The 13,729-nt window shown below is 39.0% G+C and overlaps 2 protein-coding genes across 2 annotated transcripts; both read right to left on the reverse strand.

Annotated features, from left to right (window-relative positions):
• Positions 1-1,006: 1,006 nt before the first annotated feature.
• Positions 1,007-6,925, reverse strand: si:ch211-11k18.4. The gene is made up of 12 exons (XM_044100916.1): positions 6,641-6,925; positions 6,128-6,239; positions 5,402-5,495; positions 5,190-5,244; positions 4,898-5,038; positions 3,718-3,878; positions 3,185-3,283; positions 2,957-3,102; positions 2,421-2,592; positions 2,222-2,334; positions 1,815-1,899; positions 1,007-1,737 (listed from the first exon to the last, which is right to left on the reverse strand). Exons 1-12 carry the CDS (start codon positions 6,756-6,758, stop codon positions 1,678-1,680), a joined length of 1,356 nt encoding a protein of 451 aa, XP_043956851.1. The 5' UTR covers positions 6,759-6,925; the 3' UTR covers positions 1,007-1,677.
• Positions 6,926-8,599: 1,674 nt separating this feature from the next.
• On the reverse strand, positions 8,600-13,719 carry nudt9 (nudix (nucleoside diphosphate linked moiety X)-type motif 9). The gene is made up of 8 exons (XM_044100917.1): positions 13,530-13,719; positions 13,111-13,389; positions 12,653-12,742; positions 12,287-12,373; positions 11,045-11,156; positions 9,466-9,612; positions 9,100-9,184; positions 8,600-9,017 (listed from the first exon to the last, which is right to left on the reverse strand). Exons 1-8 carry the CDS (start codon positions 13,643-13,645, stop codon positions 8,872-8,874), a joined length of 1,062 nt encoding a protein of 353 aa, XP_043956852.1. The 5' UTR covers positions 13,646-13,719; the 3' UTR covers positions 8,600-8,871.
• Between the last annotated feature and the right edge of the window lie 10 nt (positions 13,720-13,729).

Genomic DNA, 13,729 nt, shown 5'->3' on the forward strand with positions numbered 1-13,729 from the left:
GCAGACAAAATATACAGTACAGAGTTGCTGAACATTTTTCTAATTAAAAGTATACATTTTAAGACACACCCAATCCCCCTTTTAAAATCATGCGTTAACTGATTAACCAGTTTCCCTTGATTTATTTTTTTTTTTTGTCAGCCGCACCCAGGTCCTGATTAGTGCCAGACTTAGATTCAAGAAGTCATATAAATAGAATCTGCCCAACAACACGAAGATTATGCTTTTGCAAATAATATTTTTATCAGTCCAGTCAGAATTGCTTTGAGTCATGTTTGTTGGCTGCTTCACTCACATTTTCAACCCCGTTAACCAATTTTCAATGGTGCGGAGGTCAGTGTGTCTTCATAGCCACTCCAAAACATTGACCTTGTCATTAAGCCACTTTGCAACTAATTTGGAAGTAAGTGGTCATCATCCAGTTTGAAAGCTCATCTGCCTGTCTTTTAAATATTTCCACACAGATTTCAATGATGCAATTAATTTTGTGACGCGCACCAGTCCCTCCTGCAGCAAAACACTCATACCCCATGCCAACAGAAAGTTGGCATGGAGTATGGGGTATAAACTATACTTTTACAAGCTAATTTTACCTCCATAAACTTTCATTACCATTAAAAGGCGTTATATTTGAGTCTAATTAATTATTTTTTGACATTTTATAAGGTGACCACATAACTACAGCCTCTGAAAACGGTCACACCATCAGATTTTTGCAGGCGCTGGAAACCCTTCAAAGAATGGAGGGAACAAGATCACCTGCTTGTTTCACACCTGAATTAGTCAATTCCAGTCCTCATTTATCTCGAATGCCTTACATTTTTTTTATCTCATGATCTTAAGAATTCGCTCCAGATGCACCAGCTTTTTCACCACATTATTATAGAGCTGCATGAATCAAGACTAAAACTGGAGCCTGACACACTGGGACCTCAGGTGGGTGTAGGAAAACCGCAAAAACACCTCAAGGAAGTTTCACTCCAAAAATGACTTGAGTCTGTCCGTGTGATTTTTTCAAATAAAATTCTCTGAAGGCTTTTATAGCTTTATTCTTTACAGTATGAAAAGAAAGAAATCTATAAAACATTGTAACCCGACTCAAGTAAAGAAAAATGATAAAAGCCTTTCAAGGTGGTGTGTATGAATACACATTTTCTCCCAGAACCCTCTTGACTAAACCGTTTATTTAGTTATTTAAATCAGAAAAAATTAAACAATTGAAAGGCAATCCTATGCAATTTCATGACTGCTGGCAAACAATCAGAACTGCAGAATTTTTAATTGATTATTCTACTTACTAAACCACAGATACCTATAGGAATAATACAAATATGTGACGTCTTGTTGAGAAAATACTGTATAAAATTCTGGGTAAAACCCTCAAAGTTGAAAATGTTTACAAAGACACTCAATTCAGTGGTATATGTTGCTATAAATAGCTTCAACATCTTTGTGTCAGAGTGGTTCACATCTGAATTACATGGAAAGGGACAGCGGCACAGGACCCAGAAAGGAAGAGCTCAGAAGAAAGAAGAACAGTAACAAGTTCATGTCATGTGCAGGTAGACAAAATAAACATATATTTGGAATAAAAAGAAAGACACGTATTTAAGATAGTGTGGAATGTTGGCAAGTTGGTCCCAAGTCATTGCGAGGAACTTTTTTTCTTTTTCTCCTTCACATGTCCATGTCATGATCACTAACACTCTGGCGCAGATATTCCTCGTAGAGATTTTTCTAGAGGGAGAAAACGAAAAATGAAAACCCAAACCCATAATTTCCCGCCATGACCAGGTCAGAGTGCATCAAGATACCTTTTTGGCCTTAACCACCTCCTGGATGTATTCGAGCTTCTCCTGAAGCTGCCGTTTCTGTTTGCCTGTCAGAGTCAGCCGAGTTCTGCAGACAATCAAAAAGATAAAAGTCCCCAATAGTTCCAGTTTCTTCCATTTTAAATATGAAATACTTCTTTGTATTGGTTTATCACATAAAATTTAAAAGGTCAGTTGTTTGACTTGATGTTTTTCCACTTTGGCTCCTGTTTGAATTTGTTTTACAATAAACAAACTTAGCACAAAAGGTTATGTAAGCAAGAAAGAAAAAAACATATTTGAATATTTCTTGGGAAAAGAAGAAAGAAAGAAAGAAAGAACAAACACTCGACGGTGACAGAGTTATATTTGATCAAACTGAAGGCACAGATGGTTCTGATGCCTCCTACCTGAAGGCAAAGCGAGCAACGATGAGCAGGAGGAAGGAGAGGAGGACCAGTCCACTGCACCAATAAAGCCGCTGTTCCCCAGACAGGGAGTCAAATATTTTCACTACTGGAGTCTGTGCAACACAAAGAAGCCACAAATTTTAGCCATACCTTAAAAACAGCAACAAAGTGGTTGATTTTGCACCTGATGGATGCTCACCAGATACAGTGAAAGAGCCTCTCTGCACTGTTGGCCCAGAGCCATGTCCAGTAGCTCTTTGGAACACGTCCCCAGCACCAGTAAGGCCAGCAGAGCCAGTGGGATGCAGAAACCCAGCAGGGACAGGAAGCAGCTCTGGCAGCGGGCGCGTCTGTTCTCCAAACTGTTCTGCCTGTGGATCAAATGACCAGTTACACTCTGAAAGCATCCCTGATCCAGGGAGCACTTCAAACATTTCCACAAATGTTCACAGTTTCTCAAACTCAAATTTCCGAGATTTTTCCAGACATCTAACTTTAAAAAAAAAATTTTTAGTACACACATTTTTTGCATGGCTATTAAGTTTATTAATGATTTCAAAATAGACAAATTCCATGCTTTTGTTCAACTCTCGAAAATATGAGAAACTTGCTAAAAATCTGTATGTTATTAGAGTCAAAAATAAATAAAATGTAATGAGATAAGTGGATCAAGCTGTTGTCAGAAAAAAAAATAGGATCAAAGAAATAAATTGTGAGGTGTGTTTTTTTTTTTACCTGTCATTGATGAGTTTATTTGTGATGGCCTCGCTGATGAGCTCACAGTCCTTCTCCAGGGAGTTGAGGGTGTTCTGGACCGTCTGGTTGATGGTTTTCTCGATGGCACGACAGACCTCCTCAATCTGGTTCACACAGCGACAGGGCTGAAAACCGAGGCACAAAAACGATGAATAAAACAAGTAATCATTTTATATGCGCACGTTTAACATCAGAAATCTGACCTACCTTGTTGGGATTGGGAATGTAAATGGTGGGCATGTCGAAACCACATGTGTTGAGTCCTGGTCTTTTGCAGAGCTCCTGAACAATCTGCATCATTACTCTCTAACATAATTACAAAACAAGTATTAGTGGAAGTTTACCCCCCCCCATCAAATATTGTCAACACAGTCATCTACGTTTTCAACCGATCATCAAATATTTTCTCCAAAAAATTACTGTTCGAGTCTGAAAAGCGAGCTCAGCTACCCAACCCAAAAACTTTTCATATACTGTTTTTTCTTTTTAATTTCCTTAATATCTTTAGCTTTTGAATTTGTCGTGCAGAAAAACTTGACAAGTGATGTTCACAAGCACTCCATGCAATCTGAGTTAGCCTGAACTGTTTGTTAAAAAAGTGGTGGACTACACATTTATTTCTACATGTTCAAAGCTGAAAGAGAAACAATGTGAAAAAGTGTAGCACATATGAATATTTTTTTTTTTTTTTTTTGGGCAAAAACACACCAATGCAGAAAAGCATCTGTAGCTGAGTTTACCTGTCTGTCTGACTCTCCACCAGCTTCATCCGCCTTGCTCAGATAAAAGTGTAGCCGGTCACCATGTTTTTCATTCAGGGACTCCACAATGTTGAGGGTCCGCTTGCACAGAGCCTGACCCATGGGGTCAAAGAAAACCAGAATAAGGTCACAAAGATCCCCTGAAAGTAAGAATAATAAAATACATCATTTTCCAAAGAAGACAGAATCATCTAGCAAAAATAAAAAGGTCACATGAATACATGATCAAGAGTAAATAAAGTAAATGAAACAATTACATATTGGAGTACATCATTATATTGCTTAGTATAAAACTGGAGGTGTTCATCTTTTTGGTTTTGTTTACAAAAGAAAAAGCAGAGAGAACAAAGCTTCAGAAGAACCTGTTCTACTCATATTGAGCTGAACATGCAACGTAAAAACGTCGATAATTCAGTATTTCATAGTAAATAAAATGTAGGCATATCTGAAAAAGAAACGTGAAAACCCGTAAAAATGTTTTTACCTTTTATTTCTAAAGCATTAGCTCAAATGTTTGAAAAATCTTCTTTTTAATATACAAATAACTAACGCTATCCATAACAATTCCTATAAAAATACCATACCATAATACTGTAAGTATGTTTGACTTATTAAAATGAAGGAAGCTTTTAATTTGTATTCCACAACTTTATGCTTCCCAAAAATATAAATGCATCTCTCAACTAAAGTGACTCTGAAGGCCATTATTAAAAATAGGAAAGACAAGAAAACATGAGGTTCACGTAGGCTAAACTTGTTTAAAATCCTCATAAGTCAGGAGTAGACTAGAAGAAAAAAATGATAAAACAAATTAAAAATAGGGTTAGAAAGAAGGATAACAGGACTGAATGAAAGCCTTTAAAAATGGAAAAGTGTGGAGGTTCCTCCAGCCATTTCTCATTGCTACTATTAATTAAAATGTTTTCTGTCACACATTTATTTATAATTTCTGTAATATTGCTTGAAGGTGTTTGCTACGAAGGATGTGCACATTTGGGGAAACAGTTCTTACAGATGTTTAGAGAACAAATTGTCCAGTTTAGCAACTGGCTAGGGGAGAGAACTGCTTATGATGAGGAACAATCAGGAAGTGGAAGAAGGGCACTTGACCATGGAGATCCAAGTCCAAATGATTGGAAGCATTTTTGTGTGAACCTACCCAGCCAGAGGATCACATCGTCCACATCAAAGGGATATTTCATATCTCCATCCACCAAGCCTGGAGAATCCACAAACGTCACCAGGCTGAACCGCTTTTGCCGCGATGTGCAGATCTCAGTGCTCAGGTACTCTGAAACACCTTGAGGAGAATTTAAAAGGTTGGTTAATCATTTGAAAAATAGCATAGTAATGAAAAAAGAGTATGTACGTATGTACGTATGTATGTAAGCAAAGTCTCTTGAGACAAGCAGCCAGCACATTTTTTGGTGACGTTGAATCAAAATGCTCACCTTTAAACTCTTGCAAAGGCTTGAAATGTGGATATAGATGAAGGGTTGCGTTTCCCTAAAGATGGAAACAAAACCACATTTTTGTCACTGTTCCTGCATTAATCTACTAATAACAACAACAGGAGGGTAGAAAAAAAAATTTATGTGCATGTTAATGCCTTGACCAACAACATTCCTGTTCCACAAAGATAATCTGCTGCTGTTGCGCTCACCGTGAGGGACTCTCTTTTGCGACCGTTTGTAACAAAGCTGAAGCCCTGCGTCTCAATGGCCACCCCAGTGCGCTGGATGTGCTCCTCTACATACCTGGGAACAGCAAATACATGCGAGTGAAAATATGGGGCAACTTAAAATGGATCACAGGGGACGAGGCCTGTTGATCTATTCTATACTTTGTCACATAAAAACAACAAACGTTAGGGTATTTAATTAAGATCTAACATGAAAACCCTAATCCAATTTCCACACAGATTCCTAATGGACTTTGATTGGGTCATCCTAATGCATGAAAAAGCTTTGATTTTGTATGTTGTTTCTTCTTGTACACAGAACATGACTACACATCACTGTGACTCCTAGCAGGTGTTTTTTTTTTTGTTTGTTTCTTTAAATGTAGTACACATGGTGTATGAGCCATAAATAAAATCTTGTTTTACAAAGTAATTCTTGACTTGTCTACTTTGTTCTTTGACTTAACAATGCTGTTTGTTCACCAGTTTTATCTAGCAAATCTTAAATTACATACAGGTGGTGTCCATTTACTTCACTCAGGTGATTTCAGTAGGTCTTTGATTGAGCTGGATTTCATTTAGTGGCATCAGAGTAAAAGCAGGCTAAATACAAGCCTTCAAAATTATGTTATACTTTGTGTTAAAAATACAAAATTCCATTAAACTACACTGAAGTTTGCAGAGGTCAAAGTGGACACACATATTTACCAGTTGATGAAAGAGCTTTTCCCGGCTGAATGGTTGCCCATCAGCATCACCGTGATTTTTTTCCTGGGTGGAAGGAGCTTCAAACCAACAGATTCAGCCACTGGAATTAACCCTGTAGAAAATACAAAAACACAGGAAAAACAACTATTAGGGTTTGTTGTATATCTGTTTATAGCATAAAAAAATAAAAATAAAAGTGTGAATGTCTTCTCGTCCACCGGGCTCATCTTGAACCGTAAGGGATAAAACAAATGCTGTGATACACTTGCATTAAACAACGCAGTTGTCCAACAATTTATCTTATGCAGGTTAAAAACAGAGGTGGCTAACTTGATTAGCATCAACCGTTCCAAGTGCAACGTCAGCCAAAATCACAAAATCCTTATTAGCAAGTAGCTAACACCTAGCTCCAACCGAAATACTCCAGCGCGTTCCCTGGGTAGCAACAAACTTTACCTCAAACACTGTATTTTAAAAAATGGCAGCAGGTCTTAATTAAGTGATGTAACCCACCGCTGTCCGCCTCCGTGTACAGCTGATGAATCTCCCGCAAGATGCGCTCATCACAGGACACTCCGCCAGCCATGGAGTCCGCGTTAGCCGCACTTCGGCCTTTGACTTTTCCCGACATAACTGCACAGTGTTGAGGTCAAAGAGTTGCAAAGTACCGCTAGAGCTTTTACAAGTCCAGAACTAGCAATGAGAGAACAGCCTGCACTCTGATTTGAATCACCCCGGTCCGCTGAAAACCGGTGATGAGACGTTTCTCAGCCACGTCGTCAGCTTTGGGCGTCGTTTGTCTCAAAGACCTATGGGAAATGTAGTTTCCCTCTTAGCTGACTCGCAACGCCTAATCAAACCGCTATCTTCAGTCTCTAGTAGAGTATGTTGAATGTGAACTTTAATAATAATAATAATAATAATAATAATAATAATAATAATAAATCAAATTATGACTTTAATAAATGTTCTAATCAAAGATGACAGATGTCATTTTGTTGTTTTCCTTTTAATTCTGTCTAAATATTTTACAAAATGAAAAAAATACAGTTCCTCAGAAATGTTATACAGTTTGAACTTTTTCCACATTTTTCGTGCCACAAACACAAACTTTAAGATATATCTTTGGCATTTAAGGGTCGGACAAACCGACACAATATGCACATATAGCCCTAATTTTAGCTGTTATGGATGAGCGGCAAGAAGCAAGTCAATGTCACTAGAATGTCAGAAGAGGTCTTATTTACAGTCTACCCACATACGAAGCACATAAAGCACATTTTGGCCAACAAATAAAAGTCTATGTGTGGCAGAGGACAAATGCCGCACAACATGCTGAACATGAGCCTCCCTACAGTGAAACATGGTGGTGACAGCATCATGTTGTGGGGCTACCGATGAGTAAAACATTAAAATATTTTAGTCTGACTACAACCATCACATTTAACATATTAATATCAAGAATCAGAGGTTTTCTTTAGCACAATTGCTTCTCATGCCATTGAGTACACACCCATACAAACAAAGCATTAGAAGCACAACTTGTGACTGTCCCAGCGCTCTTTGGTCCCCTCTATTGGTTCTGAGCTTTAAGCAGCTGCTCAGTTTGTTTATTCTTGGGGTCAGCACTGCCAATAGAGAAAACCTCCAATTATAAATGGACATTAAATATTAAAGTGTCTAAGGCAGCCCTGACCAGAATCAGATGAAAGATTGATCATAGTGTCTGCTCTTTCAACAGCAAATGCTATTAGTGCTTGAGTGGTTTATAGATAAAAATCTTCTGTCTGTCTCTCTCTCTCTCTCTCTCTCTCTCTCTTTCTCTGCAAGTAGTGAAAAAGCACCTAAACAAGTGTGAAAAAAAAGCTTCCTTCTCTGGTCAAACAGCAGACTCTGTTCACTTATTTAAGAAGATCTCTGAACTGAACATCACTTGAATATTGAACAACAGGCAAATGTTTGGGGTGTGGGAAGCAATGAGGGTAAAAAAAAAAAAAAAAAAAAAAAAAAATGGCTTATTGGATTTGTGGCGCCGACTAGGACTGGCTCTTATTTAATTAGTGATTTCTTGTAAGAGGTTCCAGCTTAAGCCCCATTGCAGCTGGATTCTTTGGCTCTTCCTGTAATGCCTACTGATCAGTTATATTCACCATGGTCCACACACTGAATTTCTTTTAAACAACAGAGTTTGGAAACGCAGGTTGTCAACTGGTCTTGGAAGTACATAGACATTCTTCAGTCCTCCAGCTTCAGTCAGGAAGTAGTCCAATCAAAGCCCAGCCCTAAATTCAATTGAGTTTAAATACTAAACCATGTTTCCAGTGACATGGAAGAGCTCAAATGGTGAATGTACCTACATAAGGTGCAATGCAGTATTTTTTGGGGGGATTCAATAAATATGGCAACATATAAGGTCACACTTTAAATCTTTCGTGGAGCCGTTTGATCAAATGAATCAAAAAAAGCAATAAATTCTCTGACCATAGCTTTATTATAGATGTACATAATATTTATAGATTTTACTTATGCTAAAGTTAAATTACTTCTTTTTTCTTTTATTTGTTTGTTTGCTGGATCATGCTAACTGGTTAAATTCACTTTATGTTTTCCTAAATTAGGTCAGAATATCATTAATAAATAACAGGGGAACACTCCCATGAGGGGTCACGCGTGCTGAATGGATGAAAGCTCTTCAGGCTCTGCTTTGCCTCGTCGTAACGTCAGAGCAGCCTTTTGTCTCCTGATTACCAGTGGGCCTTCCGCTCTCTGGCAACCAGCTCCAAGAAGTGGCAGTGGCTCGCATAGAGGCTGAAGGACGAGTCCACGTCCACCCACTGGACATGTCCTGCGTCATCGCCGGCCTGCAGAGGCAGCTCGCTCACACTGTCGCCTGCAATCACAGGAATATTTAGAGGACGAGTGTGCACCTGTGGTGATGGGAGGACTTCAGGAAAAACGCAGGAGAAAGTTACCCGCTTCATCGTGAAAGTTGACGGCGACCGTCTCCATCCAGGCGTTGTCGGTGTTTCTTGGATCGTCAACATATCCTTCGTAAACCTGAAAGGAGACAGATTTCTGCAATATTGTTTTGAGTACTCCCTCATACATTTTTGGTTATCGGATCTCTCACACGTATTCAGAGCCTTTGGATTATTTTCAGATTTTATGCTAAACCCACAATTTCCAATGAATTGTATGTCACAGTCAAAAGCAACTGAGTTAATTCTGGACTAGCTCTTACTATGCTGTGATCTAAACTATTCCATTACAGGTTTTCGTCTGTTTTCTTAGCTAAAACGTGACGACAAACCGTCCCATTTTGCTCAAAGGTTACTCACCTGAAACCCTGCAGACCCGAAGAATTTTTGGATGCGTTTGTGGATGTCTTCCTTCTCTGACTGCTTTAACGAAAGCGAGTTAAGGGCTTCCTCGGAGAACTCCCGCTGCAACGTGAGGGAAACCTGTTCCCCTGGATCCACCATCCCCTGTCAAACCCAAATTGTGCAGACAAAAATATATTCTCAGAATGAAAAAGAACAAGGAAAAAAAAAATGGCTTCAAAGCTTAAGTTTCACAACTTTAGCCAGGGAATAAACTAGCACGAGTCAGGTGTGGCATAAAATTGTGAACGTTGCTGAATATATAAATTGTGACTGCTGGACGTGAATTAGTGATTTAGTGATGCCACGTTTTTTCTAATGAACCCGCTTTTCAAACATCTGGAAGGAAACGGATCACATGCACGACTTTTATTTATTGTTTTTATGTTTTTGTTTGTTTGTTTTTTTCAGAATACAGGTTCTAATCCTGTGGGCTGAAAACAGAGAGGGAAAGTTTTTGTCCAAGACGCTCTGCTCCCCCACCGGCTCTCTGCGGGGATGAGTCATTTTAAGGTATGCAGATGACTCAGTCATTATTAGCCTGCTTAACCTAAAAAAAACAGGCCACGACTCTGTGGTGGAGGATTTCGTTCAGCGGTGTGATGAAACCTATTTCCAGATGAAGATCTCAAAAACTAAAGATATGATCACTGATTTTCTGAACACACTTTCAGGCACAGGAATCGACTCTTCTAAAGGACCAGACTGCTAAAGCTGTTGACTCCCACAAATATCTGGTCACAGTTATTGACAGTAAACTAACCCAAACTGAGAGGCTGGATATAAGAACGGAAACTCAGGAAACTCTTCATTCCACCTTGACAAAACCGTTTTCATTCTATTTTTAATCAAGCCTTTGTTGGATTGGTTCCATCTTTCCGCTCCATGTCCTGGTTTGGTATTTTAACTCTTTAATAGAAGAACTGCCTGAACCAAATGGTAAAACAGTCCAGTAAGTAGAAGGATGAGATGCAGCTAAACCCAGATTCCTTTTTCTTTAGGCAGGTGAAGAGGTTATCCACATCCATCTTAAAGAGATCCATCTCATCCTCTGCACTGTGAGTTCAGGCTCCTCCCATCCGAACGCAGATATTTCATCCCCAAGGTGAAATTAAGTGGCATAAAACCAGTTTTGTTCCTGTAGCCACAAGCTTCTAAAATTCAATTTACCATAGTTTTAATATCGGTTTATTTTATTTAAATTTTTTAATCTTGTCCTAATGAGTATTTTGTATTTGAGTCAGTTTTGTTGTTCTTAATTTTTCACTGCCTTTATGTTGTTTTGGATATTTTTCAGAATGGAGCACCAGTTTGAATCGTGTTATATTTATATTGATTGTGTGTTGATGTAAAGTTTTCTGTCTGGCATGAAAGCCGACGCAACTCACTGTAACCAAATCTGTCTAATAGCAAAGTTGATAGATGGGGATCTTGGATACTCTAAATTCCTTTATGCAAAGACAAATGGGTTTTATTCTGTCTTTCTCCACAGCTTCCCTGAAAATGTCATGAAAAATGGACTAAGGCAATAGCTTACCCCTGGAATGGCCCACTCCCCACAGTCTCTCCTCTTGATGGACACAAACTGCAGGATGGGCTTTTCGGAGGCCGAGTGATGAATCTTTGCTCCGCTGGCATCTACCTTCCATCTGCCACACAGAGTAACGCTTCAGGTCATCAGAGAGTTAAAAGAATAAAATCATCTATAGAGACGGTCAGAAGTCTACATGCAGCTAATTTTGAGCTTTTGATTCGGCACTTGAATCCTTTTTTCAGGTTGGTCTAATAACACAACACATGACTGAAAAATAGAAACTGGTCCCACAGATTTTCTAAATGGTTTTAGTCAAGGCCGCTCCGGATGTTTAATGCTTTATCCACGTCAAATTCAGTTTGAATGTGTGTTTGGGATCATTTTCCCATATAAATACCAGATGTATCCAAGTTTTTAACCATCTAGTTGTTGATCTGACGTGAACCTCAAAATTATTTGGAGGTTATTCCCAGTCTTCATTATCCTAGAAACTTTGTTGTATACAATGCATCAGTGCCAGTTAGAGCAAAACGAACCCTCAGCAAAATGCTGCCAATGCATGCCTGGAACGTAGATACAATTTGATGTAAAGCAATAGGTTTAAAAGCCTCCCATTCTTCTTATATGTGTGTTTGTCCATGTCAGCAGCTGCAAATTTTCAGGTGTCCATTTCAGAGCTGAGGATTATTACTGGTAGCTCCTGGGTTGCTTTTTAACATTACAACTAAGTCGCTTTTGACCAAAGTGGACAGTTTTTGATCGAATGCTTGGAACTGGATTCAATCTGGTCTTCCGACTGAGACCCAACACACTTCAGAAAGGGTTTTGGGAAAGATAAAGCAGCCTCACATTAAGCACTCTTAATGGGCCTGACCTCAACTGTCACAAATGAATGCTTAAAAGCCAGGTCTACGTCCGGAAACCAACCAATTTAAATGATTTCCACCATTTCCAAAATTAATGGCAGTCAAAGATACAACCAGCACTATGGCAGAAGCCAGCTAACGGTAAAAAACCCCCCCAAAAAACCAAAAAAAAGTATGATTCTGTGCAACTCGCTAAAAGATCATCTTTTAGATCTAAATTAATAAGGCTTTCATGCAAAAGATGGCTGGATGGAAACTTCTGACCAAGACTCCTTTTACAGATAAAAGAAAACGAGTTTAATTAGTTGATAGTGAGGCTTCGCTCTTTTAAAAACAGAATGATAATCAAAATGCTAATTTATACCTGAATCGGCGTTACCTTGTTACTATAGGGTCGGCAGCATGATTGGGTCCCCATCGTCCAAGCAATCCTCGTCCAGTCAAACCAGTCCGTCCACGAGGGTTTCTAGATCAGAAACGTTCAGTATTGGAAACTGGGATTTCCAATACCCAGTTTCCTTCTTCAATAAAGTTCACAACGTTGATTAGCTGGCATCCACTTAGGAAAAAGCACCTACAGAAAGTCCTCACCCAAATGTCACTTTACATTAACATTAAAGAGTCTGGCTTTTACTTTTTGGTTGTTGTTTTTTTTTTTTTCAGTTCTGTCCTGAAAGAACCAGCTGCATACACACTCTTATTAATCCGATTTCAGGGAAATGTTGCAAATTACTGTTTAACTTACAATGGCTTCCCATTTTCCACTTTGTATTGTCCCTCAAAGCTCGACCTGTCCACAGGACCGTCAACAGCATTGAACTTTGGAGAGAAGGAACTGCAGGACAAGCAAACGGTACACAGAAATTATACAAAAATCTTAGAAAAAGTATTCAGAGCCCAATTTTTTTTCACCTTTTATCACATAACAGCCACAAACTGAAATACATTTATTTGATGTTTATGTGATAGACTAACAACAAAGCAGCTTGTGACTGGGAAGTAAAATATAAACTTTTTTTTAAATATAAAATAAAACTCTGACTTTTATTCAGTTCAAGCAACTCTTTAGTCATGTGTAAGAAATGCCAAGATCCAGATGGTAATGCAGTTGAGAATCTGGGCTAAGACTTCAAAAATCAGCGTTCACAGATGTGTGATCAGATCAAATTATCCAGATTAGATTTATTTAAAAAGCAAGCTCACCCAATATCTGGATCAGCCCAGATTGGCTTATTTAAAACAGCTGGAGCAGTGTAGTTGACTGGGCTATACTGGAGCCATTGCTGATTCCAGTCCACCTTGTCGTCAGGTACAGTGAAGCGCTTGATGGTGGACCCTGGATACTGTGGACATCTGGATTTTACATGAGCATCTGCTGGGGAGGACATGGTACCGATACTGCTGGTGTAATAGTCCCCACAAATAGGTGTGATATGTTTACTGGTTCTGTTAAGATGATGGGATGAGCAAAGAACCGCAGGTCTGAAGAGGGCAACAAAAAGCCACAAATCACATGCTTACGCAATGACATCACATCACTACTTTACGTTGTGGTTTATTGGATGCATGTAGGTAACTACTTAGTTTCTATTATGAAACCGAAAACATAAAGCTGCTCATACCTTGCTCCAGGGGTGGAGGCAGTCAACGGGAGTCCAAACAAAGTGATCACCACACGAATAGCACTTGTCCAGTGTCGTCTCGAAGGTGAGAAAAGCATTCCTTTAACGATGAGCATAAATCATCTGAACAACCCACCTCAAGCCATAAGCAGGAAGTGCACCATCCCTTTGCGTGGTGACGTAGGCAAGGGCGTAGACGC

Source organism: Gambusia affinis, linkage group LG19, assembly GCF_019740435.1.
Source record: "Gambusia affinis linkage group LG19, SWU_Gaff_1.0, whole genome shotgun sequence".
Classification (NCBI taxonomy): Eukaryota; Metazoa; Chordata; class Actinopteri; order Cyprinodontiformes; family Poeciliidae; genus Gambusia; species Gambusia affinis.